This window comes from Engraulis encrasicolus, chromosome 17 (assembly GCF_034702125.1).
Source record: "Engraulis encrasicolus isolate BLACKSEA-1 chromosome 17, IST_EnEncr_1.0, whole genome shotgun sequence".
Taxonomy (NCBI): domain Eukaryota; kingdom Metazoa; phylum Chordata; class Actinopteri; order Clupeiformes; family Engraulidae; genus Engraulis; species Engraulis encrasicolus.
The window spans coordinates 10894416-10921757 of NC_085873.1; the positions used below are offsets into that span (position 1 = coordinate 10894416).

The 27342-nt window shown below is 44.5% G+C and overlaps 4 protein-coding genes across 4 annotated transcripts in view; 1 reads left to right on the forward strand and 3 right to left on the reverse strand.

Moving 5' to 3' along the window:
• Positions 1 to 6068: 6068 nt before the first annotated feature.
• Positions 6069 to 8010, reverse strand: LOC134467621 (solute carrier family 2, facilitated glucose transporter member 11-like). The gene is made up of 2 exons (XM_063221462.1): positions 7070 to 8010; positions 6069 to 6938 (listed from the first exon to the last, which is right to left on the reverse strand). Exons 1-2 carry the CDS (start codon positions 7976 to 7978, stop codon positions 6069 to 6071), a joined length of 1779 nt encoding a protein of 592 aa, XP_063077532.1. The 5' UTR covers positions 7979 to 8010.
• A 205-nt stretch (positions 8011 to 8215) lies between these two features.
• Positions 8216 to 15715, forward strand: LOC134467232 (RNA-binding protein with serine-rich domain 1-like). Its single transcript, XM_063221143.1, has 7 exons — positions 8216 to 8335; positions 9298 to 9447; positions 10076 to 10252; positions 11018 to 11120; positions 11734 to 11887; positions 14083 to 14227; positions 15477 to 15715. Coding segments are annotated over exons 1-7 (837 nt in total). The 5' UTR covers positions 8216 to 8333; the 3' UTR covers positions 15583 to 15715.
• A 2686-nt stretch (positions 15716 to 18401) lies between these two features.
• Positions 18402 to 19422, reverse strand: LOC134467233 (cytochrome c oxidase assembly protein COX19). The gene is made up of 3 exons (XM_063221145.1): positions 19224 to 19422; positions 18859 to 18970; positions 18402 to 18617 (listed from the first exon to the last, which is right to left on the reverse strand). The coding sequence occupies exons 1-3, from the start codon at positions 19303 to 19305 to the stop codon at positions 18527 to 18529; spliced, it is 285 nt and encodes a 94-aa protein (XP_063077215.1). The 5' UTR covers positions 19306 to 19422; the 3' UTR covers positions 18402 to 18526.
• Positions 19423 to 20031: 609 nt separating this feature from the next.
• The window catches only part of LOC134467234 (dickkopf-related protein 3-like), an 8012-nt gene continuing 701 nt past the window's right edge, over positions 20032 to 27342 (reverse strand). The window contains exons 2-5 of the mRNA XM_063221146.1: positions 25504 to 25678; positions 24390 to 24457; positions 24036 to 24172; positions 20032 to 20286 (exon numbers count right to left, since the gene is read on the reverse strand). Of these exons, the coding sequence (XP_063077216.1) occupies positions 20226 to 20286; positions 24036 to 24172; positions 24390 to 24457; positions 25504 to 25678 (441 nt within the window). The 3' untranslated portion in view covers positions 20032 to 20225. The remainder of the gene's footprint in view (positions 20287 to 24035; positions 24173 to 24389; positions 24458 to 25503; positions 25679 to 27342) is intronic.

The following is a 27342-nucleotide window of genomic DNA, read 5'->3' on the forward strand; positions in this document are numbered from 1 at the left end:
GTTACCTGGACATTTGCATCATTTCATAGAAATCCACCTGGACAGTGGGTCGTAAAAAACGTGGAATTTGGTCACCCTAATGTCTTTGGACAGTCTACAGGACACGGGACAGTTCATATCATTCCTACTACCTCTAACTTTTTAAAAACTTCATTACCAATTGGCTAGGCATCAAATCCCAAGGCGCTATACCTCAATTAAAAAGAAAGACTTAATAATCTTCCCATCATTGCTTAGTACACTTAACACTGCTTTTTGATCACTAACTTTTGCTAAATTTGTCATCCTGATCCTTATCAAGATTTTTTCTATTTCATTGTTGAATAGTGTTCATGTCTTAGTTCTTCAAACTTCTGCACACAACGCTACATTATAGACTTATCTGTCAATACTCATTGCTTCTTGGTCATATTCATTTCTTGTCTACCTCAACTCAAAGTTCACAATCACTGTTTTCAAACACAGTTTTTTTTCTTTTTCTTTCTCCTCCCCTTGACTTCGACCTGTGTTAATGTGTGTTGTGTAGGCCCTATATGTGTGTCTTGAAATGTCCATGTGTGCATGATGTGTATTTGTGTAAGCTACTTGACACCTTAATTTCCCCCTGGGGATCAATAAAGTTACTCTACTCTAACAGTAATCCCTTCTTAATCAACAGTCAAACTGAAGTGCACACGGATGAAGGGAGATCTGTCATGTCCCATTAAATCATCCATGAGCATACAGCATATTACCACCCGGGCGGAACTGAGATCGTAAAAACAGGCCTGGGTATATAAATTAACCAACAGCATCGGCTCCGATGACCCTTCAGCCCACTGGAAAATGCCCTATACGCCCTGTAGATCAGTGTTTCTTCACTGGTGGGTCGGGACCCAAAAGTGGGTCGTGGATCTGTGGTGTGAAAATGTATTAACCCATTGGGTGCTATATTAGCAACAGAAGAGGGATACAAGATGGGTGTTTGTACATCAATAGAATGACGTGGACAGAGAGATTCATATTTCCTTATATAACTTAATTGTATATCAGTATGTAATACTTGGTTTGAGCTGAAACAAAAAGATATTTGCACAAGTTTACCCAGAGTCATCAGGCTGTATGTATACTGATATAGGCGTGCAATCTTAAAGGGCAACTCCTGCCAATTTCAATGTGCTGTTGTATTGCTCACGCTACCCTTGACTTGTCAGTACCCGGTGACGTGGCAGTTTTCGGCTGAGCTATTCTAATGGGGGCAACTTTTGTTTACATTTGAAAAAAAATGAGCATAGGCCTACTCCAAATATTTTCCCAAAAGGTATCGCTGTTTGCTAGCTGTCTGCTGATGTTGCATAACCTTTTGGATGTTTTTGGGATTAAATAAAAATGTTTTTTTGAAACGTAAACAAAAGTTGCCCCCATTAGAATAGCTCATATCTCGGAAAGGGCTGAGCCAAAAAATGCGGCGTCACCGGGTACTGACAAGTCAAGGGTAGCGTGAGCAATACAACAGCACATTGAAATTGGCAGGAGTTGCCCTTTAACGTTCTGGTATGATGCCATGTTTGCGTATAGGGGATGCAGTATCCCTTGTTAATCAACAGTGAAACTAAAATGCACACAGATGAGATGGAATCTGTCTCAGACTGTCAGTCAACCTTATCTTACATCAGCAGCATACAGCATAACATATTGCAGACAGAATAACATCTCTGGCCAAAAATGTAGTCAAAACACCTATAGTCGTACTAGAAATTCTTTAGACAGTCAAGCAATGTTGATCAGGGCAGACAGATACCTTCTGAGCCAGTGGGTGATTCTTACACGCACACACACAATCTCTTGTGTGTAGTTTTTCCGCCTCTCTTTTGAAAAAAGTAAATATTATTATTACAGTGTTTCCCATACCATATAGACCATTCTGTGTGACACAGCACAGGGAGTAATTAAAAAGTAAATACTATGTAATACACATAGGCCTATCTCAAAAATTACTACTACTGTGCATTTCCGGTAGGCATAACAACAGGGTAACCCCAAGTTAGCCTACCTGTTAGATAACATCTCTCTGTTACTTTGTTACCCAGAAAATACACAATAATGTCTTTTTCTTAGCAATAGCATAGAAAAGTCGTGTTTTACATTGCGCAGTGCTACGTTATGCACTTCATGCATGGAAGGTTAATGGAATTTGTATGGTTTCACATTAGCAAGGTTCTTCACCTGGGTTGTAGGTGGAGGGGGCAGTCACTGGGAGTGGCGGCGAGAACATGGGGTATCCTTGTGTCTTTCGCAAACACACCATGGTAAATAACACGAGCAAAGAGTCCACATCAAAACGATAACAGTTATTCTGTAAACTCAAAAGGCAAGGCAAGTCGTCTTGTGGATTGTATTGAATGTTGATAGGCTGGACTGTAACTATTGCCTCTGCCTAGACAAAATGCACAACCCGCGAACGAGGAAACAAATTAATAGCAGACAGCCCTTGTTCCAAAAAATACTTTCAGGGAGATGTTTATCCTAATTTTGCTTGCTACGTCTTGGTGATTTTTTTTAAGAGTATGGGTGGCGAATTGAAATGACTGCGCATGATGGCCAATCAATTAGGCCTAAAGCGAGGGCAACATATCACAGTTAGAACCGGGCTTCGCACCCGCCCCTCACTGGAGGTTGGCAGTAAAGACAAAGCAAGGTGGCGCCACTCTGGGTGCATCCCAATATGTGTCCTTGCCTCCTCCACTTGTACTTGTCTCCTCGTCCCGCCTCCTGGCCCCTCCTCCGTGGAGAAAACGATAAAGTTTCCCAGCTGTCAGCCTCGCCACAACAACTTTTGAGGGACTGTTTTTCATTCACCATCCCAATTGCAAATGAGAAAAAGACTTTACAATTGAGCTTTTGCAAGATATTGAAATATAATGCTGTTGTCAGTGATGTCATCATGACGAGAAGCAAGTGGAGGAGGCAAGTAGAGGAGGCAAGGTCACATATTGGGATGCACCCTCTGACTCTTTGGTGGAATGTTTTCCTGTTGTACCCATGCTAGTGGGTAAGGGGTAGGTAGCCTGGGAAATCCCATGCTGCTTTGCACAATTGTTCCGACTTGAAAGGCAGCATGGATTCTATCCCTCAGCGAGGGTTCCAGATCTTGGGCTCCAATCAGAGAGAGCGGGGAGGGAAGGAAAAGCAAATTCTGCAGTTTGTTTGAAGAGATACAACTGACACGATTGGCTATGGGCTACGTATATGTCAAATGTCACATTCGTCACGTCCAATTAGCAATAGCAAACCACACCTTTCCTACGAGAATTTGCATAGCCTCCAGACTCTCACTTGTGAGATTATTTGGTGCTAACCAAGCAAGTTAAGGGGCTCAAGTTAGCAAGGTAGTGGTAAATCACCTAACAAAACAGAGCGGAGTCCGGTTGTCAATTGGAATACAGCATCCAAACAGCACATCATTTCTATGACACATGAAGGTTCATAGGCCTAGTCCAAGGCATATAGGCCTACATATAGTGCATAGACGAAAGTATGGGCCTATTTCCTATACAAAGGAGTCCGATTTCCTGTGGGATTTCATGGGCCCATTTATTTCAATCATTACTAACAGTCAAAATGGCAAGAACACAAAACACCATTCATTCATGCATGAAATGTAATTTGAACCGCAGAGTGTGAAGAACCAAGATACAGTACAGCCTTTAAATGCATTCCAGAAGTGCAATATTATGAGGTGCTGGTAGGTGGTGGTATAGGTCTGGGTTTTCAAGTCCACTTAACTTCTCTGATATACAAGTGACATACAGGTATTACATCACATTACATTACATTACATTAAAGCAGACGCTTTTTCTCCAAAGTGACCTACAAAGAGGACATACAAGCTTTAACAGACACCAATTCAGTTCAATTCAAGTATAGTAGAATTCCCTGGTCAGCAGCAATTACAGTAGTTTACAGTGAATTTACCTATTTCGAGGAAGGTAGCCTACGATTTGGCTTTGCTTTTGTGATGCATAGCAATACATGAAGGATTTGAGGCAGCATTTCAGCGATTTCAATAAGACGCATATAATATACACAAAAATAAATAATTTTGCATATAGTCACATAAAAGTAATTTCATTCATTAAACAAACAAATAAATAAATGAATAAAAAATATATGCCCAATAGGACCTGCATGCAGCACTTCTCAGTCATTTAGGGCAGTAATTATCCACCTTTGGTAGGCCTATTGGTACAGCAAATCAGATAAGAGAGGTACGCAAGACGTTTTCAAGTGTTTCCCTTCGCTAAAACACACCTGGGGGGTATTCCAAGAAACTGGTTCATAGTGGTAACTTACCACTGGTAAGTCATCTATCTAATATATAGGAGTATAGGAGGAATAGTTTACCACTTCTTGTAGGCTACCTTAGCCAGGCTTACCACCAAATCATTACCTTGGAATACCCCCAAGGCACTGACACGACATGTAAACTGGGATCAAAAAAATTCGCACACATCCTGACTAATTCACTTCCTCTTCCTCAGGGACGGATAATGATTCCATGGGCCCCTGGGTCAGACAACAAGAAAGGTGTTGGAGGTCCTGGGGTATATCCCCTGAGAAATTATGAAAATAGAGATGTTAAACGTGTGATTTAACACAATATGAAAAAGGACACATAGAGGTTTGGCCGTCAGGGCCCCTCTTGGGCCCCTGGGCCTGGGCCTGGTAGCCCCATGCAGTAATCCGTCCTGGGTCTTCCTCTGATACTATTTTGCATTTGCACTTCGAACTTTGGACCTCCCTCCTCAGGATTTGACTCATGTATTTTATAATAGTATTTGGAAAATGCTTATATTTGAAAGGCAATGTCAGTCCCATTGGAGGTGATTGTCAGGCAGCACAACTTGGCACACTGCGCCAATAACTATATCGTACTTGTATAATGATGGTATAATAACTGCATAGAAGAGTGATTCTCAGACTGTGGGATGGGGCCCACTGGTGGGATTTGATATAATTGTCAAAAAATCTAGGTGTAAATAATATGTGTGTGTGTGTGTGTGTTGCTGTTGACTATTTATTTGAGTTGTATTGTTTATGGGGTCAGAAATGGGCCCCAGACATTTGGTGAAAGTTGGGAACCCCTGACACAGAAAATGTCTAATATGCGGTCATTGACAGGGGTGTTGAAATAAGGCTCATCACTAGGGATGCACCGATACCGATACTGGTATCGGTATCGGCACCCGATACTGCTCATTATACTCGTACTCGTCAAGCACTTGCCGATACCAGGAACGATACTGCTATTACACAAAACAATACAAAATCTTGTCACATTCTGTGCACTTGAAGGCAGCATGAGAAAAAAGTGCCACCTCATACATTTACTAACATTTAAATCTATATGGAAATGGACAATAAAAATATCACAGGTGGAAAAAAACAAGGCCATGTATTTATTTTCATTGTATTTTGGTGGTAAAAGGTATCGGTATCGGTACTCGGTATCGGCAAGTACACACATTAATGTACTCGTACTTGTATCGGTTTTCAAAAAAGTGGTATCGGTGCATCCCTGCTCATCACTTATGGTGCATTCAGCCCGCACCAGCGTGTTCACGCCGCAAATCTTAGCGTTCCCAAACCGGACAGTTGGTTTGCAATGCAAAACTATTTTTTTCTTTCATATTAGCATTATACTGTATAAATGGGGTGTCCACATGAGCTGGGTTCATAGAGCCCAGTATTTTGGGGGGCAAGGGGCATGTGGAACTTCCTGCCTACTAGGCCATACTAGAAGCTATTACTGTAGGCCTATATTGGGACATGTCAGATGTTTTTGATCGTCAAATGATATGAACACTCGATACCGCGTTGAACACTCCTTAGTATCAGAACGAATGCCTCAAGTCAGATCGACGCCATTTTTACCCGGTATACAGGATACAGTAGCTGCCAGCAATCGGTTGACAATTGATACATTAACTATACTGTAGGTGGCGATGACATCTATGGAAAATATCGATATACCGGGCCAACAGGGAGCTGCCCAGGGTTAGGCCATGCCAAAAGGCTGAAAACTGTGTCTAGTGTTCACATCTATGGGGGACCTCTTCCTCCTCATGTGGATTTGACTGCCCTTGAAGTTTTTCACTTTTGACCTCCGACTCCTTGTCTAGTCCTTCCTCCTCGCCCTGCTTCTCGAACCTGTCCGTGACATCAGCCAAAGCTCTTCCACTGGTTGGAAAAAAGGCCTCGTCCTCCAAATCTGGCTGCCCATGTTCAACTTTTACCTTTGACCCCTCGCACCCTGTCTCCTGCTGCTTCTCATGGTCATCCGTGATCTTTGACAGAGGCTTGTCGTTACTTTCCAGAAGGACTTCCTTGTCCTCTGCCAGACTCAACTGCCCTTGCTCAAATCGGACCTCAGACCCCGCCTTCTCTCCTCCCTCCCCCTTCCCCCGCTTCTCGAAATCTGCCGTGAGCTCCGCCAGCGACCTCCCTTTGGTTTCCGGCAGGTTCCAAAACATGAACGTTCCGGCTGCCACGCACACGCCGCAAAAGGGCACGAAGCAGAACTGCCCGAGCCCGCCCACCTGGAACGGGAACGTCATCCCCACCAGGAAGAGGTTCAGCCACATCATCGAGCCAGCCACCATGTACGCAGCCGGGCGAGACATCTGGTCGAACAGCTCCGTGGGCAGCACCCCCGTCACCCCAGCGGGGCCCATGCCGAAACTCAGGATGTACGCGAATATACACACCATGCTCAGGTAGGGCATGCCCTCTACCTTGCCCTGCAGGCAGAGGGCGATGGTAAAAACCACAGCCCAGCAGGACATGAGTGCATATCCGCCCATGAGAAGTGGTCTGCGGCCTGCACGCTCAATGAGCAGGTTGCAGACGACAGCGGCGGTGAGCTCGCAGGCCCCAGTGCCGATGGTGGCGTACTGGATCTGGAATGAATGAAATGAATGAATTTAACAGTAGCCTACATGCAGTAGCTCATACAAGTAGGCCTATTATGGCACAGTTGCAAGGCACAATACGTTAAGCCTCTCTGTTTTAAAATAAGGTCAGGCTGTACCTTGTCTGAGGGGATGCCGGCCTGCTGGAAGATGGCGCCTGCGTAGAAGTAGATGGAGTCGTTGCCGCACAACATCATGGCACTGCTGGCGGCCGCCACCAGCCGGACCTGGCGCCACTGGGTGCGGTCGGACAGGAGGCCCCAGAGGGACCTCGCCTGGGCCCCCGCCGCCTGCTCTTGCTCCTGGAGCATCTCCTCCATCTCCTCCTCGGAGACGGAGCAGCCCCGAAGCCTCTGCAATGCCATGGTGCATGCTTCTTTATCCCCTTTGTCGATGAGCAGGAACCGCGGACTCTCAGGGAACCATGGCAATGTGAGGAGTTGGAAGAGGCCGGGGAGGGCGTTGCTGGCGAGCAGGTATGGCCAGAGCGCGTCGGATCCAAGCACCTCGGTCAGACCGACTATCTGGCCCAGCATGATGCCGAAGGCAGTGAACACGGCGGAGGAGAAGGTGACGGCGCCGCGCAGGTGCTTTGGCGCGCTCTCCCCGAAGAACATGGGCTGCACGTTCATGCTCACGCCGGCGTTGACGCCCACCAGGAGGCGAGCGAGTATGATCATTTCGAAGGAACGAGCGGCGCGACTGGTGACGGCAAACAGGGCACTTGTGAACAGAAAGAGATTGTTTAGCAAGAGGGCGCCTTTACGCCCAAAACGGACCGCCATTGGGCCCGCAAGTAAAGCTCCGACTAGGCCACCTATGGAAAAGGTAGAAACGACGAAAGACCATATCAGAGTCACCTGGTTTTGCTCCAATGAAATAGACCAGCGCTCCCAGCAAGTGTCATTGATGAATCTCTGAATGTGCGCTGTAGGAGCGTTAATGATGGCAAGGTTATAGCCATACTGCAAAGTACCACCGATTGCAGTGCAAAACACCGTCAGGGCAAGAGTTACTTCACCTTTCATAGTTGTTGTGGTTGGTTTGTCCTCATGAGGCAAGCTAGTGCTAGAACTACACATCTTGCTGTTGTCTGATAAAACAGTGGACGTGGAGTCATTTTCTGTACGAAAAGTGATCTTAATGCCGATCCAAAGTTCAGTTGCTGCACTGACATGCTTCATGTAATAAATAAACAATATGTGTTTAATAATAACAGACCTTACTGTGCGCGTACATGCCGGGTCCTCACAAGGAGGACGTGAGCTGTTCCCTCTGACGAACTCTGCAGCAGTTGCTGCTCGGCCAGGACTACGTCATCTTTCAGCGACAAAGGCGGGTTGATCACAGATACGGAGGTTGTGTTCGTTGTATTTGGTTAGCATGTAAGTATGACTTTTCCCAGTCGATATACTCCTTGATTTGTCAGACGTGCATTCATATCGATATGTTATTGTCTGTCTGGCCAGTGAACTTAATTTGGTACCAAAAACATGTCGCACAAAACGAGCAGCAACAGGCAACCTCTTTCCTTACTTGTCGCTTATTTGCTAACTCAGCTATCGTTTCCAGGATCATCACACGCGCCCCTTATGTATTCTTTAACCATACATGTATGAGGTTATACTCATTTGCCGTTTGCCAAGCGTATGGTACATCGAGAGTTTATTAAGCTAACTTGTTATAATCAGCGTGCAGAGGTGGTTGGAAGTTGCTAAGACTAACTAACCAGTGTACAACGCTATGTTGACTGATGAATGGACTAGCATTCATCCTGATTGTGAATAACAAGCAGTGTTGGGCAAGTTACTCAAAAAAATGTAGCCTATACGTTACTGATTACATGTTACTGTCTTTTCAAAACTGAATCAAAACCCTTACACTGCAGTATTACTTCACTTCAAATATAAGGCATTATACACTACTTTTGCATTACTTTAGTCACTTTCTCCCAAAGAGCTGTAGGCCTAAATTACAAACTGACAATTTATTCGTGTAAATCAAGCTCATTCATAACTTTTTCACCTCCCATCCATGAAGTGTTTTTGGCAGCCTGCAGACTAAAAACTACCAGGTTCAGGAATAGCTTCTGTCTGACCCACCACGCCGAATACCACTATAACCCAGGTCATTGTAATGCATTGTAACTTAAGTTATTTAGCAAATTTTAACTAAGTAAATATTACAGATTTTTGTCCTGTAATGCCTTGTATTACTGCATTACAGCAAAAAGGTATGCATTACAGTAATTACTTACTTTTTTACTTACTGCCCAACACTGTGAATAAAATAGGATATTATGCACATAGGCAATTGTTTTCACAAGGGAATTACTTCTGTCTTCTAGGGCTCCCTCTCCCACCAAGAGGAAGGACCGCTCAGACGACAAGACTAAAGAACGAGGAAAGGAAAAAACGGGCACTAAAGAAGGAGCAGACAAGGAGAGGGGAAGGGACAAGGCACGCAAGCGCCGCAGCGCGTCTTCTGGAAGCAGCAGGTGAGGTTTGGCCTGTGTCCAAGCATTGCATGCAGGAAAAAGAAATAACTTTAGCTTCATAACATTAGTCTTTTAATAGTTTTCTTTTGTAGGACCTTTACTACAAAGATATTTTCCAATTATACCTCACTTTTAGCACCTTCCTGCAGTATCATTCAGAAGGCCGGGGAAAGTGCAGCTGACTTCCAATCACCTGTAGGGGACTTGTTGAAAGCGATGCATGAAAACCCACTGACATGGTCTCTGTTAAAGCCTTACATAGTGCAATGTCATCAACTTGCAACAGGTTGAAAGCCGGAGACCTGAGACCTTTTTTTTGCCAAGGAGGACAAAGATAGGTGTTGTGTGACAGATCAATTTGCGTAGTAGGAGCTTGAAACAAGTTTCATGAGGGAGACCGTTTTCACACAGAGCCTTTGTACCATGAACACTGTACAAAGGCTCTGTGTGAAAACCGTCTTTCTCATGCATCTTGTAGAGCATGGACCTAGTTCTTAGTATGAGTTGGATTATACTATAACACACACACACAGACACACACACAGTGAAGACATCATCATAATCAGGCAGGGGAGGTGTAATTGTGTTCCAGTAACATTGATATTCCCAAATCCATCCCGACTCTTAGCTCCAGTTCCAGCAGCAGCTCCGGCTCCAGCTCCGGGTCTTCCAGCGGCTCCAGCTCCTCCTCAGCCTCCAGTCGCTCTGGCTCCTCCAGTTCCCGATCCTCTAGTTCCTCCAGCTCTTCCGGCTCTCCCACCCCTAACCGCCGACGCCACGATAACCGCAGGCGATCCCGTTCCAAGTAAGTACTTAACATGGGGTGCATCGGAAACCTGTAGAAGGCGTTGCCTCCCTACCACTAGCTACAACTCGGCGCCCTGACCAGCAGCTCATATCGGACCTACTGCAGCACAGTCATTTACCATAACCTTTCGCTGGAGGGCTGCCCCTGATGGCACTAATGACCAATGTCCGCAAATGTCATGAAACTCCCGCAGACTTCTAGGATAGAAAGTTACCACCGTTTGCCCACTGCAAATATATGACCATATAGAAAGTCATCCGGGTACCGTTCGCCTCCTGGTTGAAAGCTTATAGCCATATAGGCATAGCTTATCGGTATTAGGATGTAATACAAAGGCGCTTTCTTATTTTTTGCGGTCTGCATAAGAAGTCAGTAGGGACTTTCGGATGCACCCATATTGTGTCCTACACTGTCTGTGAAGATTCTCATTCATCTAGCTCACATGATCCAGAACTTTTAATTGTTGTTATGGTCGCAACTGGAGAAGTTCTTGGAACGTAAATGAAAGGTGTGACGTTCCTCAACTGAGGGGGTCTTTCGAGATCCAAGAAGTCATGCAGTTGCTTACAACTGAACACTTTGGATGTGTGTGTGCCAAACGCTTATGTAATATATTTGAACTTTACTTTGAGATATTTTGGGGAATGCATAAAAGTTAGGAATGATGAATTTGTGATTTGTGTATGTGCACAGTCACAATATAAATGTTAACAAAGACAGCTGTAAAGTGATATCTTTTTTTTCTTTTTTAATTCGTTACAGATCCAAGTCTGTGAAGAAGGATGACAAGGACCGTCGCCGCAGGAGTCCCAGCCCCAGGCCCACTAAGGTCTACCTGGGCCGCCTCACCAAGAACGTCATCAAGGTATCACCTCCCCGCCCTCCCCAGTCGGTGAAAAACACTGAATTTGTTTTGCGGTCCTCCATGGCTTATGGTAGCCTTGGAGCAGATGCTGCTTTGCACAATCCAATCTGAAAGACGGCACGGTAGCTCCCCTAAGCGAGGAAGCCAATCAGAGAGCAGGGAGGGGACGAAAGGCGATAATTGGAGTTTGTTTGAATAGATGCAACTGACATGATTGGCTGTGGTCTACATATATGACAAATGAAACATTTATAACTAGAGATGTACAGGATCCAAGATCCGGTTCCGGATCCGGCAGGATAATAGGGTTTTTCACAGGATCCGGATCCGGTTCCAGGATCCAGTATCCGTTAGCCGAGGCTTTTCAGTCAAAATAGTTTGAGACAACGTGATAAAAAGGGCCCACGTGTGTGAGTAGGCTATGTGTTTCAACCCTTTCGTAGGATCCGGTATCCGGTTCCGGATCCGGCAGGATCTTAAGCAGTGGATCCGGTATCCGGCAGGATCCTAAAAATCAGGATCCGGTGCATCTCTATTTATAACTAATGCCAAATGAACGGCCATGGGCAATCCTACACTGTTTTGCAAATCTCTGTATCTGACTGGTCTGCAGGAGCACATCCAGGAGATCTTCTCCACCTACGGGAAGATCAAGATGATTGACATGCCCATGGACCGCCTGCACCCACACCTCTCCAAGGGCTACTGCTATGTGGAGTTTGAGACTGCCGATGAGGCCGAGAAGGCCCTCAAACACATGGACGGAGGTGGGCAGCAAGCGTGCGTGCGTGCGAGGAGGTGGGGGGGTGTGTGCTTGTCGGACTGAGGTGGTGTGTGCGCATGCTGACAAGGCAGAGAAGGCCTTCAAAAACATTGACGAAAGTGTGTGGCGTATATCTTGGTAAACCTCCCTCAAATAATTGCATGCAGACAGGCATCTGATTTGAGCTGACCGATTTTAGCTCACCGAGGTGGCGAGTTGGGGTTTCCAGATATGTCAAAAGTAACGGTTAATTCATGGTGTACCATACTAGAATATGATATTCAGTCCCTCCAGGAAATCGCGATGTTGCGATCGCGTCGTTTTTCGCAACTTCAATGAATTCCCGCGAATTCTGCGCGAGAGCGCAACTTTAACCAATCACCGCGATTTCCCGCAACTTTGAACACTTTGAACCAATCCATGTTGCGCTGACTTCACTGACGTCGACAAACTTCCTTTCAAAAGGGATAATACAATGAAAAAATACAATAAAAAGTAATCTAGCAATCTGTCCCAGCATTTAACTATGCATGTACAAAGTTGTCGGTGAGGGGGAAAAAACTAATAAATACGAATGTAGGAAACGCCATGTTCTCATTGCGCGTCTGCTCGCATGGTCACAGGAGGGAAAATGTATGACTAGTCTGGCATAACCAATAGGCCTACATTTTTAAAATATATAATTATTTTATTTATTTTATTTTTAAATATATAATTAACACTTCATGACAGTCATCTACATCACGCCAAGTATAGTGCTCCTACAACAAGATGTGTGTTTTTTTTTCTAAAGCGGTCCACCTGCTGGACCACTTTGGTGTTTGAGTTGTGCGCATACAGAAGGCAACATTTTCCCTCCGAATTGAGATGCGCAAATGCCTTGTCCACAACAAAGGAGTAATTTCCATCCTTCATTGTGAATGCTGCGTGCCTGGCCGATATAGTAATCTCTTTCGCGCAAATTGGGCTATGGCTGGATACGAGAACTTGGTGGTGACCGTGTCGCCATATCACTTTCGTTTAACCTGGCGCGGTCAAACGGGCAAGGAAGACTGAACATGAATAAAACCAGAGCAGACACGTTGGAAAGCTGTGGGAGTAAGTTGGAAAACTACTTTCTGTCTCTCCCTCTCCTTCTCTCTTCCTTGCGCGATTGACGGTATTGATTGACAGCTGAGACCTCCGTTCTGCAGGCGACGTGGTGTTTAGATAACAATCTCGTTGTCTTTTATATTCACAAGAGCACCAAATTTAATATAATTTCTGAGCATTATTCAGCAAGCACTCTCCACAACAGGAAATATGTGAACTCCATTCTCGTTACATTGAATGATGATCATCAGCCGTTAATGTAAAGTCGGCTGACGGCGCGGGAGAACAAAAAAAAAACCTAGGCCTGTGCCTTCTTTCGAAAGCGACCCCTCCCTCTGCTTTTATTTGTGTTGCTTTTGACAAGCTTGAAAATTAAACGCAGACACAGGCAGGCTATGTGTAGCAGACGACTCACATTAACCAGGATTTCCGTCACAAGAGTTCCTGTCAGGACCCTCTTCAACTGGGTGGACATACCCAATTCCGCCCGCCTACTTATAGTTAATTATGTATCCACTGTTTAAGTCAGGAATGGATATCGACATGATACGAAGTTTGTATGTTTACAATTTGAAACGGTGATGACATTTAAAACCGAGTCAAACGGCCATAAACAGCATTGTAATGAAGGGTGTCGTAATGGCAGCATGAAAGAGATGGAACTTTTCACGACGACACTCTGGCTAAAAACTCGCATTGGCCGCTTCCCTGCTTTGCTTAAGGACCAAAATTATAATATAAAAATGGAAATAATATAAAAACACCAGAGGACTGGAATGTGGCAGTGTCCTTTACTTTCAAGCGTGGGGAAACACATTAAAAATCGCAACAAAAATCGCACCTTTCACTTCATACCGCAACAAAATCGCAACAACACAGTAAGAAGCTCCGCAACTTTTATCGCGATTTTCTGGAAATCCTCGTGCACCATCTGGCAATTCCGACCACGATTTTTTGAGAAAATGCCCGTGATTTCCTGGTGGGACTGGATATTACATAACTGTTACATTTTTTTACTCCATTATACCTAACAAGTTACAGGGGTTGGACAACTGCACGCACTGCACATCTCACCTTCTGTGTGTGTGTTGACCTTTCACCGTGCAGGTCAGATTGATGGACAGGAGATCACAGCCACTGCCGTGCTGGCGCTTAGAGTGCGCCCGCCCCCTCGACGCCCCTCCCCTCCTCCTCGCAGGATGCCCCCTCCCCCGCCCATGTGGCGCCGCACTCCGCCACGCATGAGAAGGAGGTGAGTGTTTGATTAAGGCCCGTTACATTACTTTGGACCAGTGGTTCGGTCAGGAACCCTAAGGGGGTCCCGGACAAAAGGGACAGCCTTAACGTTAAACAATGTTAACGGCTAATATAATTTCATAAGTTAATGGAAAATCTATTTAATCTCATGAAAATATATTCAGTCCAAAGTCCAAAAGTGGGTCCCAGCTGAAAAAGTTTGGGAACCACTGCATTAGACTTGGCTGATGCTTTTATCCAAAGGGACTTTCAGTTATTTACAGGTTATTGGTTACAGTCCCTGCAGCAGTGTGTGGTTAGGTGCCTTGCTCAAGGGCAAGCCATGGAGTGAAGTGGAAGTGTGGGATTCGTTACTGCAACACTGGGGTGCATTTCTGGGAAGCGTAGTTGTCAGCAGTTAGCAACTTCGGTAGTTGCCAATGGGAAATTGCATTGCAAGCAACAACTATGCTTTTCCAGAAATGCACCCCTGATCAAATCCAAAGCCCATCTCCTTAACCACTAGGCTACGACTGCCCCATCTGCTTGTTGTATTTATAAACATGTCTCGAGTGTGATTGTGGCAGCAAACGCTGACCAGAGGGTGGCACTGTAAGAATCAAGTTGTTGTATTTGATGGCACACTAATTTACTTGTCAACCTAGATTAGTGTTTCTTAACGAGGGTGGTACAGCCTCCCTGTTGGGGAGCTCTATGGGAGCGTTGAGAAGGATACATCTGAGAGAGGGAGGTGCTTTGTTGCCATTGGATTGGGGGGCATTAGTCAATTTCATTTTGTAATACTAAACGGGGGGTTGTCAGGCTTATGATGAGGTTAAGGGGGCTGTGGGGGGGCTTGTGATGAAGCCAAGGGGGCATTTGTTCAGAAAAGGTTGAGAAACACTTACCTAGATGGCACATCTCGAAAAACTTGTGAAACTGTCATGCATGTGCCAAAAAGAGGAAGAGGAAACCGTGGCACTTCGGTTTCATTAATTTTACTTTTTACAAGGAAACAGAAAGACTGACTGACGTGCTTCAACTTTCGCGATTTTCGTCAGGGTGCGAATGTGAAGGTTGAAATGCATTGGTCAATCTGTCTGTGCCAGTTTCCTGTTCCTTTTTTGATGTTTTCTATCCACGACTGTTAGAGCACCTGTGTTTTTAAGAAGCCCTGGATCCTCGCAGCACTTCCGTCCTCTTTTTACCCGAGTAATATATGAAATGTATGTGACTACATGTCTTTCTTTCTTTGTTTCTGTCAGGTCCCGGTCACCACGACGACGCTCTCCGGTGCGGCGGCGCTCCAGATCTCGTTCACCGGGCCGCAGACGCCATCGTTCTCGATCCAGCTCCAACTCATCACGCTAAGGAGTCTCCGGGGGGGGGGATTGTGGGAGTTTTTATTATCTTCAAGTTTTTATTTTATTTTTTAAAATGTGAATTCCCTTGACTCTCATGGTGAGATGAGCGAGTTGTCTGCACACTGTATATAAGCTCCAAGAAATACAGTGCCCTCCATAATTATTGGCACCCCTGGTTGAGATGTGTTTTTTAGCTTCCAATTATTTTATTTTTTTTCTAAATAATATGGGACCTTAATGGAAAAAAAGAGAAAAATCCAACCTTCAATACAAGTGCATTTATTCAGTGGGGAAAAAATCCCACATAAAGAAATAATTATTTGACATCAAATAATGTGTGTCACAATTATTAGCACCCCTGGTGTTAATATTTTGTACAACCCCCTTTTGCCAACAAAACAGCACCTAATCTTCTCCTATAATGTTTCACAAGATGGGAAAAGACAGAAAGAGGGATCTTCAGCCATTCCTCTTTGCAGAATCTCTCTAAATCATCCAGAGACCTGGGTCCTCTCCTCTGTACTCTCCTCTTCAGCTCACCCCACAGGTTCTCAATGGGGTTGAGGTCAGGGGACTGAGATGCCCATGGGAGGAGCTTGATTTTGTGTCTGGTGAACCATTTCTGTGTAGATTTGGCCATATGTTTAGGGTCATTGTCTTGCTGAAAGACCCAGTGACGACCCAGCTTCAGCTTTCGGGCAGAGGGCAACAGATTTTGATTTAAAATGTCCTGGTATTTCAAAGCATTCATGATGCCATGCACCCTAACAAGGTTCCCAGGGCCTTTGGAAGCGAAACAGCCCCACAGCATCACTGACCCACCCCCATACTTCACAGTGGGTATGAGGTGCTTTTCAGCATGCGCATCTTTCGTGGTACGCCAGACCCACTTAGAGTGTTTGTTGCCAAAAAGCTCAATCTTGGTCTCATCTGACCAAAGCACACGGTCCCAGTTGAAGCCCCAATACCGCTTGGCGAACTCCAGACGCTTGCGTTTATGATTGTGAGTGAGGAAAGGTTTTCTCCGTGCATGCCTCCCAAACAGCTTGTTGGCGTGTAGACAGCGCCTGATGGTTGATTTGGAGACTTTGTGACCCCAGGATGCTACCATTTGGTGTAATTCTGTAACAGTGAGCTTTGGAGATCTTTTGATTTCTCTTACCATCCTCCTCACTGTGCGTGGTGGCAAAATAAACTTGGGTCCTCGTCCAGGCTTGTTTACCACTGTTCCAGTTGTTTTGAACTTCTTAATTATTCCTCTCACAGTGGATATGGGCAGCTGCAGTTGAGTGGCAATCTTCTTGTAGCCTCTGCCTGACCTGTGAAGGTCGACGCACATCTGCCTCACTTGTATGCTGTGTTCCTTTGTCTTTCCCATGTTTAAGAGTGGATAAGAGAAATGGCCTCGGTGTCACGTCATATCTATACCCCAGGGAAACAGGAAGTGATGAATTACTAATTAAATGTTCCTACATACTCTGGTAAACTTTGTAAACTACTGTAGAAATGACAGAAATGCTTCAATTATATTTATTTCCTGGGAATTGTTAAGGGTGCCAATAATTGTGGAACAGGTGATTTAATGAAAAATAATTATTTTTTAGTCAGGGATTTTTTATTTTCTTACAATTCATTTGAGTTGAAGGCTACATTTTCCTACAATTTTCAGTGTGACAGTATTCTTCTGCAATAAACACTGAATTTATTTTAAGGCTTTTAACACATCTCAACCAGGGGTGCCAATAATTATGGAGGGCACTGTACTTCATTGTTTAACAAGGTCAGTTTGGCTGAGGGAGAATCCACTAGTGGATCGAATCGAAACCTTGCCTTTAAACATTTTTGGGGGGGCTTATATAAAGTGTGCAGACCGCTCTCATCCCTAGAAAACCAGTGTGACCCGAAAGGAGCATTGGTGGTATTCCAAGACATTTGGTACAAGTTTAAACCTGCTCAAAGAAGTACTCTGTTTTTGGTTTCATTTTTCTCTTACAGGGAGAATGAAATTATATTGCCCGTCTATTAGGACCTTTACCAGCAATCTCTTGAGGTAACATAGGCAGGCTTTCTCGTGATCCATCTTCTAGGGATACTCTTATTTTCATGTGCATAAACCACCTCTTGGTCCACTTCCCAGGTTATGTTTTCATTGGTGGCCATTTAAAAAAATGTTTTTTCTTTTTGGTTTATTTTAAACTCTTTCTGTATTGCTAACGCAAGGGAGTTACAGTGTGTGTTTGACCCCATACTGATTATGTACCTGTACATAAGAGACAAGGATTTTGGGCCGAAAACATTTTAAGCGCTGTTGTGGAGTGTTACCATCTGGTGTCGTATGTTCATCTTCGCCCAACTTAACACTTGGCACGACATCTTGTTCTGTTACCATAGTGACTGGAGGTCCAAAGCGTTCTTATTTGTGACACAATGTGACTTCAAGAGCCCGTCATGATCATTGTCAGATTTATGTATATGATAATAAAAGGAGTGAAAGCTCACCCAAAACGGTCAGTCTGTGTTTCAATGAAGCATGTGTGCAGTCAACATGTGTGCAGTCCATTTTCCCCCCCTCTCTTTCCCCCTCTGGTCCGTTTATCTTCCAAAATACCTCAGTAAATAACTGAAACCGAAAAAAATGATATGGGCCTTCTAATTTAATTCGGTTCAGTGTTGCTTGTTGTTAGCCCCAGCCTCTGTCCCTGTCATGCAAAATTAATGTGTCTTATTTCATAAAACTAATCTTTAATGGGGTCATTAATCGTCACTGAGTTTGTCCTACACAGCGACTATTTTGCAATAGACTCACGAAATAAACACGCAAACACCCAGGTTTTATAAATCCTCTTGAGGATGGGGTATAATTTACACGCATTTACAACAAATTATGTACAAATGAGGACAGACAGAAATTCCACACATCTCTATGTGGAAGTGGATGTGACCTGGTTGCTTTATGGTTTGGTCTCTGTCTTCTCATTGGGTGGTTGATCCAAGAGATCTTTGAAGCCCAGTTTCTCCAGAGGTTCTTTGGCCATCAGCTGACTACAGAGAAGACACAACAACAATTACAATGACAATACGAACAATAAAACACTAAGACAGTGACTACAGTTAGAACACATACAATTGAATATTATTTTCATGTCAGCATCAGGCACTGTGCCAAGTAGGCTACAGTAGTCTACACAGCATGTTAATATATTCATGTTGCAACAGATGTGCCGTGCATCAATAGCCCCAACTTTGGGGGTAAAAGACAAAGAAAAAGAACAAGACCACGTACTTGTCCATTCTGCATTCCAGGTAGTCTTTGGACTGCATTCGACACTTGGAGTTGTCAAAGCTGTTGTCTCTGAGGCATCGCATGAATTTCTCTTTAAAAGCTTTGCACTCTCCTACAATAATAAAGAACAATTTAACACACTGCCACTCAGAGACAGTAAACCACACCGACGACGAAGTCAACGTCGTTTTGTCACATTTCCAAGTAAGCTTGGAATCATTTGATAGTCTACTGAAACGTATATCAAAGTAGAGAAGAGTTGTCCGATTACAGTACTCGCATGCCTTGCGTAACGTTCGATTTCAACAGTGAAAGAGAATGGTCCGACTTACAACAACCAACACCATAAACCCTGATTAACTCACCAAAATGGTCCAAGGGGAACGCGCCTTTATCGGGAGCCCGAGGTCGGAAGGATTTACTTCCGAAGTTCATTGCCGTAGACATGTCTGCGTTGTCTTACTCAAAGGCGTTAAACTAAATAAAGAGCAAAAAAATTGCTTGACATTTGCATTTCCACAACACAAGACAGGTCTCTTTCTGTGGTGATTAGAAGGGAAGCTTGAATTCTTGTAGTGCAGTGCCGCCACCTACTGGTGTGGTGGATTATTTTCAGTGATGCATTCCAGGCGTGCGTTCCAAAGGGTGAAAGGTGAGTCCGATTGGGATTTGAGTGAGTGGCTTGCTGTGCCAGAATGTTTTCTGGCGCAGAGGGATTATTTACTCAGTAAAACCACACGGTTACTAAAACAAACGTTTAAGTTCCTCCAAAATGCAACGTGATGTCGTCGGGGCGCTTTCCCAGTGATGGCGCCAGAATGAAAGATATTTTTGAAGCAATTTAAATCAAATGTAAATCGAATCTGGGCCAATTGGCGACCGCAGGCCTACAGCTACAGAACCATTGAGACAGCAGTGAGTCAGTCTGTGAGCTCATTCTATTGTGAATATCTGGCCGCCAAGGAAGTTTTCAGTGTGACGCCAAGAACATGTATTGATCATAAATCACTGCCAAACAGACACTTAAGATGTTGTCAGGTCTGAAATGGATCCTTCATAACCCTCAGGTCAGGAGTCAGTGGCACCAGAGCAGAGAATTGTTTATGAAGAAAAGTTTATTCTGACAAAAACTTTCAAACAATTGTTTTCCTTCTTTTTTGCCACAAAGTGAAACAGGAAAAATAGTGCATCTTTTTGCCAAGGACACAAGAAAGGAAAGGAGCTACATTATATACATTTTCCCCTAGAGAACATACAATGATAAATCTTTGTTAATTATTATTTACAATATACACAAATAATCTGTACACCAGCTTGATTCTTCTTAAAAAGGCTGCATTTTTCTTGTTGGCCTCATCGTATGGTCATCATGGCTTTAAAGCTTGACAGGTCCACGTAGCCTGTTCAGTACTGTACACAAATTCTCTCCTGGGAAAGAAAGAAAAAAGAAAGACGTTGGTTAGGGTAACAGAAGTGTTTACAGAATCCATCCTCACTTCTGTGGTATCTTCTAGAACTGTTTTACGAACAATCCATCATCAGATTTGATTCCATTGTGTGTAGTTTGGGTAGTATGTGCTGACATCTGTGCCTGTGACCAGAGGTGGAGCTATAGGGGGTGGGGTAGAGGGGGGTAAGCAGGGCATTTGCCCCTGGGCCCAGAGCCCTCCCTTATTAATGGTGGGGGGCCCTTGGCATGGTGTATGGGGGCCCTATCAGTGTTTTGCCCTGGGTACTTGTGTGTAGTTGTTCCACCTGTGGCCTAGTTATACGGCATGCTCTAAGTTATGGAATGATGGTCTGATTTTTTTTTAAGTAGCGAAAACAAATGTTCCTCTTTCCTAAGAAGTTACTCACATGACATATGGATCTGATATATCCTGTTTATGTGCTTTTTTCAGCTGCTGACTGTAGTATTTCCACCATAAATTCGCACACACACACACACACACACACACACACACACACACACACACACACACACACACACACACACACACACACACACACACACACACACACACACACACACACACACACACACACACAATTTATGTCGTTTTCTGCACACAAAATGTATAGCCATGCATTCACATGTGCATTTTCCAGTACTGTCCACACAGACACCTGCTGCAGAGGCCCCCCTAAAGAACCTTTTGGAATTCTGGGATCCCCCCCCCACTCCCCTTCCTGAAATTCCTCAGCCCCCAAAAGACATGCTTGCACACACACACACACACACACACACACACACACACACACACACACACACACACACACACACACACACACACACACACACACACACACACACACACACACACACACAGCTCCCCTCCGACCCCAAGCTACTGAGGAAACTATACATCAGTTCCACCATATATTACAGCCATATAGCAGGCGACCATGACACATTGCATCCACTGCTCACTCTCTCCATGACACTCTCTCTCTCTCTTTCCCCCAAAGCAACACCAGTTAGGAAAGTATCCTAAGCTTATGGTATATACCAGAGGCCTACATAATAGACTGCAGCTCCTCAGGGCCTGTGCTGTCCCCTCACTCTTTCCACAGTGCTTTCTTCACTCAACCAGGGCCGGATTAAGTTGTTCCATGGCCCCTAGGCTACAGGTTGTGATAGGCCCAACACAGAAATAAAGCAGTCATTAATAAGTTACATAAACAGTGTCATAATTCCTAACTATAAAGTAATCCTGCCAGCTATAGAGAGAAGTATTCACAAGAGGTGAAATTTTCAATACTGCATCTGCAACTCAGCAAAAGTTTTTTTCCCCACTCTTTGACCAGTCAGGGGGCCCTGATGCAGCTAGCTGCTTGCTGGACCCATAAGATTCAATGATATACGCTATGTTGGCACAAGAGTTGCACTGCCAGATTTAGAGAACGACTGGAAGTACAGGAGAGAGGCAAAACTCCTTTTCATTCTCATTCTCCACTCAAGGGGAGGTGTAATATGAGCTTATTGTCAGATGTACAGTATCACTTTAAGCAAGCCTATTACCTCAACCTTGCCGAACACATTATCCAACAGCTGGTTTCTATTCTGATTAAATTTACTCCTGTTGAACTTTTAAATTGCTGTTAAAAAGGAGGTTATCCCCTGGAATTCAACTTGACCCAGCCAATAATGGGTTTGCCAATGCTTTACGTTGGCTGCTCATACACGTATATCACAGACTGTAAGGGGGTGGCTGTGTGATTCAGTATGTACAAGGACGGATTACTGCACGGGGCTACTGGGCCCAGACCCAGGGGGCCAATAGCCAAGGGGGCCCAATAGCCAAGGGGGCCCTGAAGTTCAAGCCTCCGCACTGCAAAACCCAACTTCATTATTGGTCCACATTTATGCTCTCATATTGTGGTAAAATTGCACTTGTAACTACCATATGAATTATGTTCACATTTTCTCTGGGGATAAACCCCTGAACCCCCCAAAACCTCAACACCTTGGTGGGTGGGGGCTCTATTGTGTCCTTGGCAGGCCATACAGGGGACCCTGGGAGTGTCTTGCTCTGGGCCCTGTGTGCAATTGTTACGCCACTGGTCTTTCTCCCAACTCAACTCACCAGTTAATGAAATACTGTAATACCGTAATCTCTTGCATACGGCAGACATTAGATGGAGATATCAGATTGCAGCATGTGACATGTTCCTGTACTTGGCCCTTTGCTTTCTCCTTCTCCTCTCTCCCCCAACCTGCTGACAGCCACTGAGGAAAGTAGTGTAAGCTTGCGTAAGCTATAAGATGTACTGTACATAAGATAGGTCTAGTGTACTTACTGTAAATCACAAACTGTGGGCGTCTATGGCATACTGCCAGGGCCGGATTAAGATGGCCTAGGGCCCCTAGGCTACAGGTTGCTGTGGGCCCCCCGGAAGGCAAATTTCACAACAATTTTACATAGATAATGTCATAATTACAAGGTAGGAATTAAAAGGATAACATGTCTACCAGCTGTACTCGACACGACAGATTAATTTTCCAGTATTGCATCTAGTCAAAATTCTGCCATTTTTCACTTTTGGCCTGACGGGTGGGGGGCCCTAGGCAGCAGCCATATCCAGCCTGTGCATTAATCCGTCTCTGCCTGCTTCCCATGATTTATCTTCTACTTTCTCTTCCATTGGACTCATGAGGGCCAGTAATGTTCTTGCCCTCACTGTAGTACAGCACACCATACATCAGACTGTAGGTGGGTGTCTGTGACATGTTGGGTTCACCGTTCACTCCGAGTAAGACCCACCTCCAGTGGTTTAACCCCTTTGCGCAGAGCCTCTGTTATAACCTTACTGTCATCAAAATGGCAATGACCAGGCCTTAATCTGTTACTTTAGCCTCTTGGTAATGTCATAGCAATGTTATAATGTAGTTGGTCTTTTCAGCAATGAGCCAATGGGCCCACCTGCGCAAAGAGGCCACAGATAGAAAAACTCCTGTTTTTTTGTCAGGCTAGAACTCACTGATTTAAACCTTTTGGAGGAAAGGGGAAATGCCTTCAAGCTCCAAGAAAATCCATCTATACAACAACTGCATCTCTATTGATTTAACTGAATGAGACAATGGATGATGGTTATCTGTCCGATAATAGCCCAGCCATCTATAGCCTGCATCCTAGGTCATCATGCTGAATTGTGTCACCCAGGTCATGTTATCCAAAGGACTTTATTTCTTAGCAACTGGACTTTATTCATGGGGCTAAAGCATTCTGTGTACACAAAAACGAGATGACAAATGTGTGCCTTTTGGATCATCTGACTGTAGGCGTATATGGCAAGGTGACTGAACTTCTCTCTCTCTCTTTCTCTCTCTCTCTCTCTCTCTCTCTCTCTCTCTCTCTCTCTCCACGGCTGTTCTGTGATTCTACAGCATATCACATAGCCAATAGTAGGGGCCTATGGCATGTATACTGTACTACTTACATAGGCCTACTATAGGCTTATTTTGCATGGTAACTGTACTATTCCTTTTCACATGCTGTAGGCATCTAGACAAGGCAAGGCAAGGCAATTTTACTTGTATAGCGCATTTCATACATGAATGCAATTCAATGTGTTGTACAGTAAAGTAAGATAAAAATGATTTTAACAAGTATGTAACATCTACAAGTATGTTAATTCAAATACTGTATGGCATGTTTCAAATACGTGTTACTCACTCTCTCCACGGCTTGTCCCCCGCAGCTCCCTGGCACAGCAGGCCCTCATCACAGGGGCACACCTGGTTGATGCTGAACGCCAGGCCTCCATCGGGCACGAAGCAGCCCTCGCCCAGCGCCAGCCGCCGCTTGCACACCTACATGAATGAATGAATGAATGAATGAGCAAACAAACGGACGAATGAATGGATGTTTATTTCCTCATAATAATATTGATATATCATTAATCCTTCAATTATTCATCATGTGACAGAAAAAGGTTATCGGCATGGAGAAAAGGGTCCCCAAAAGAAGCTAAGTAAAAGCTGCTAAGACGGAGCCCGTGGTAAACAAAGAATAGGCCTTTGTTGTCACCTGTTCACCGTGGTGGCGGGCACAGCACATGGACGCATCGCAGTCCCGGTTCACCTTACACCTGGCACCTGGAGGGAGAAAGGGGGGCAGTCAGAGATTCTATAAGTATAGAGATATGCCAACATAATAGGTTTCTATGGGCACCTAATGTGACCAGGTTCCGGTCTGCCTAAAGGGGCGTGTCATAATGCTCCTATCATTGAATAGAACAGTCCTCAGGTCTGCCTAGGTCTGCCTAAAGGGGGATTTTCCCCCCAATAATAGAACCCGGAAACAATGGGCCAATGGAACCTCTCTCTCTCTACTCTCTCTGGGGGCAGTGGTGTAATGTAGGTGAGTGTCCCAGTAGGTGTCTCAGGTGAGTGCTATTTTTCTAGATAACAAAATGTCACTGAGTTTGTTTGTGCGCATCCTTTGTACATCTGCGTAACAGTCATCCCATACTGGAAATAATCCCACTCTAGAAACAGAATCATAAACAGGACCAGATTTCTAACAGCCCTTTGTCCTAGTATAGTGTTTCTCAACGGGGGCGCCACAGCCCCCCAGGGGGCGTCAGGAGAAGGATACAGCTGAGTGGGGGCGGGTCTAAGTTTCCATTGGGTGGCATTAGCCTATTTTATTTTTCAAGGGGGGGCGTTGGCAGGCTTGTGCTTCAGTCAAGGGGGCGTTGGAAGGGTTATGATTAGGTCAACAGGGCGTTTGTTCAAAAAAGGTTGAGAACCACTATCCTAGTAGATGGAGTATTATACTGCTGTTTGAGGGATTTGAAAGACAACCTACTGTATTTGCCTTTCTTTTTTCTGTGATGACTTTCTAAAACTCCACCTCAGCATGGGTAGGCTAACCAATTAAGTGAATCCATAGTGCCCTACAAAGGCATAGTGCAGTAACTACGCCAACATTGAAACTGAGAAAAATGCAGAGAAGTGTTGGTATTAGTTTGGGTATCTCTCTAAAACGGGACACATTTGGACCATAACACTTCGTCACAAGATAAAGGAGGTGTAATGAAGAACAATTTTCAGGCTAAACTCAATTTTGACAAAATGTGTAGTCACTGCACTTTGCCTTTGTAGGGTAGCACAAAGTCCATGCCCTGCCCCGTCCTTACCCTCCTCTCCTCTGGGGATGCTGCGGAGGCACTTGCCGAACATGCAGTGCAGGCCGCGTACACACTGGGCATCCCTCCTGCAGTACTGGCCCTCCTGCCTCTGTGGGACGCAGCGGCCAAAATGGCGGTCGCACACAAAGCCTTTACCACACACACGGTCATGATCGCACGCCACCTGGAGAAGAAAAAAAGTGATCATTAATTAGATTTCGATCAGATATGACTGGAGGGGCTCAGTTCATTGTTCACACACACACACACACACACGCTTTGGTTGTGATCACACGGCACCTAGAGGAAGAAGGAGTTGAAAAGAGGTAACTTGTTGGCTAAGCTAAAGCAGACAGTTAGGTTTTGAAGGCTCTGCTGAGGCGAACTTTTCTTTTCCCACACATGCAATCATGATTGCAGGCCACCAGCAGGATTTTCTAAAAGGGTCGTAAATGTTTTTATTATGCCTGAAGACGGCTTACAGACCTAAGTGAAAAAGCTCATTACATAGATATAGCCTTAGTGTCGACATGTTTTTGAAGCCACCTGCAGGAAAACAGGTGTTTTGGAAAAGTCAGTCATTGGTGGTTTGCTATGAATGAAGAGTGTGTGCAGTACCTTTGAAAAAGGGTTGTTGTTGAAGTTGAATATCTGTCAAATCATGAATACTGTAAAGCAGGGGTCCCCAAACTTTTTCTCTCTGGGGGCCACATTATCGTTCCTGACTGTGATCAGGGGCCGGGATCAATTATGCGGGCTGTATACTAGGCCACTGCCTGTTATAGCCATAATTTCTAGCACGGCAATCGCCATTACACGCTGAAGAAGGGCTCTGCCCGAAACATTCGTAGGCAAATAAACAGACAAAAATCTGAAGAGTGCTGTCCTTCGCTTCCTTCATTAATAATTTCTAGCACAAAATAGCTCATCAAGACAAGAGAACTATCAAGACAAGAAACTTCTGGTGATTCACACCAAGTTAGTGAAAATGAAACTGTAGGAAGGCCTGTTGATAAATATATTTACCCATCCTCTGCGCTCCAGGACCTCCTGCTTGACAAATTAAGCACTGGTTAATCTTGACATTTGATTATTTGCTGATTTGTCAGTCATAACTATTCAATGAGTGACACAATTACCAATAGGATGACTGTCATTTCTCTGTATTTTCTTAAGTTTTAAGCGGCAAGACATTCTCAGTTCCAAAACATTGACAGCTGTTTAGAGCCAACCAAGCTCCCTGGAGATAGTGCATCAAACTCTCATCCTCCAGCTGCTGTGTGTGTGTGTGTGTGTGTGTGTGTGTGTGTGTGTGTGTGTGTGTGTGTGTGTGTGTGTGTGTGTGTGTGTGTGTGTGTGTGTGTGTGTGTGTGTGTGTGTGTGTGTGTGTGTGTGTGTGTGTGTGGCACGTGCGTGCATGGATGTGTGTGCGCGTCCGACACACACATACAATCCTCCCTCTTACAGAGCACTCTTAACACCCTCTAATCAAACTAATTTGTCAGGAAAGGTATTCGCAAACAAACAAAAACTCAGCATATGTTACCTCCCAAGCGAAACTTCATATTTATTTATCAGAATGTATGTTTCTACCCTCAAATCTGTTTTTGACTCAGAGGGGTTCCAGGCCTTGCAAACCAGTAGGCCCAAAAAGTGTGTTAGAATTCCTCATGGTCGTACAGTAAAACTGAGAATTACAAGTACTTAAACTCTAAAATGTTAGCATTGCAATCACACTCGTCATGAAAAAAAATACAATTACATCGACCGACTGATAAAAAGCTGAACAGGAATAATCATTGAGTAAAGACTGGAGAGTTTCACCACACCACCACAACAAGGAATAAA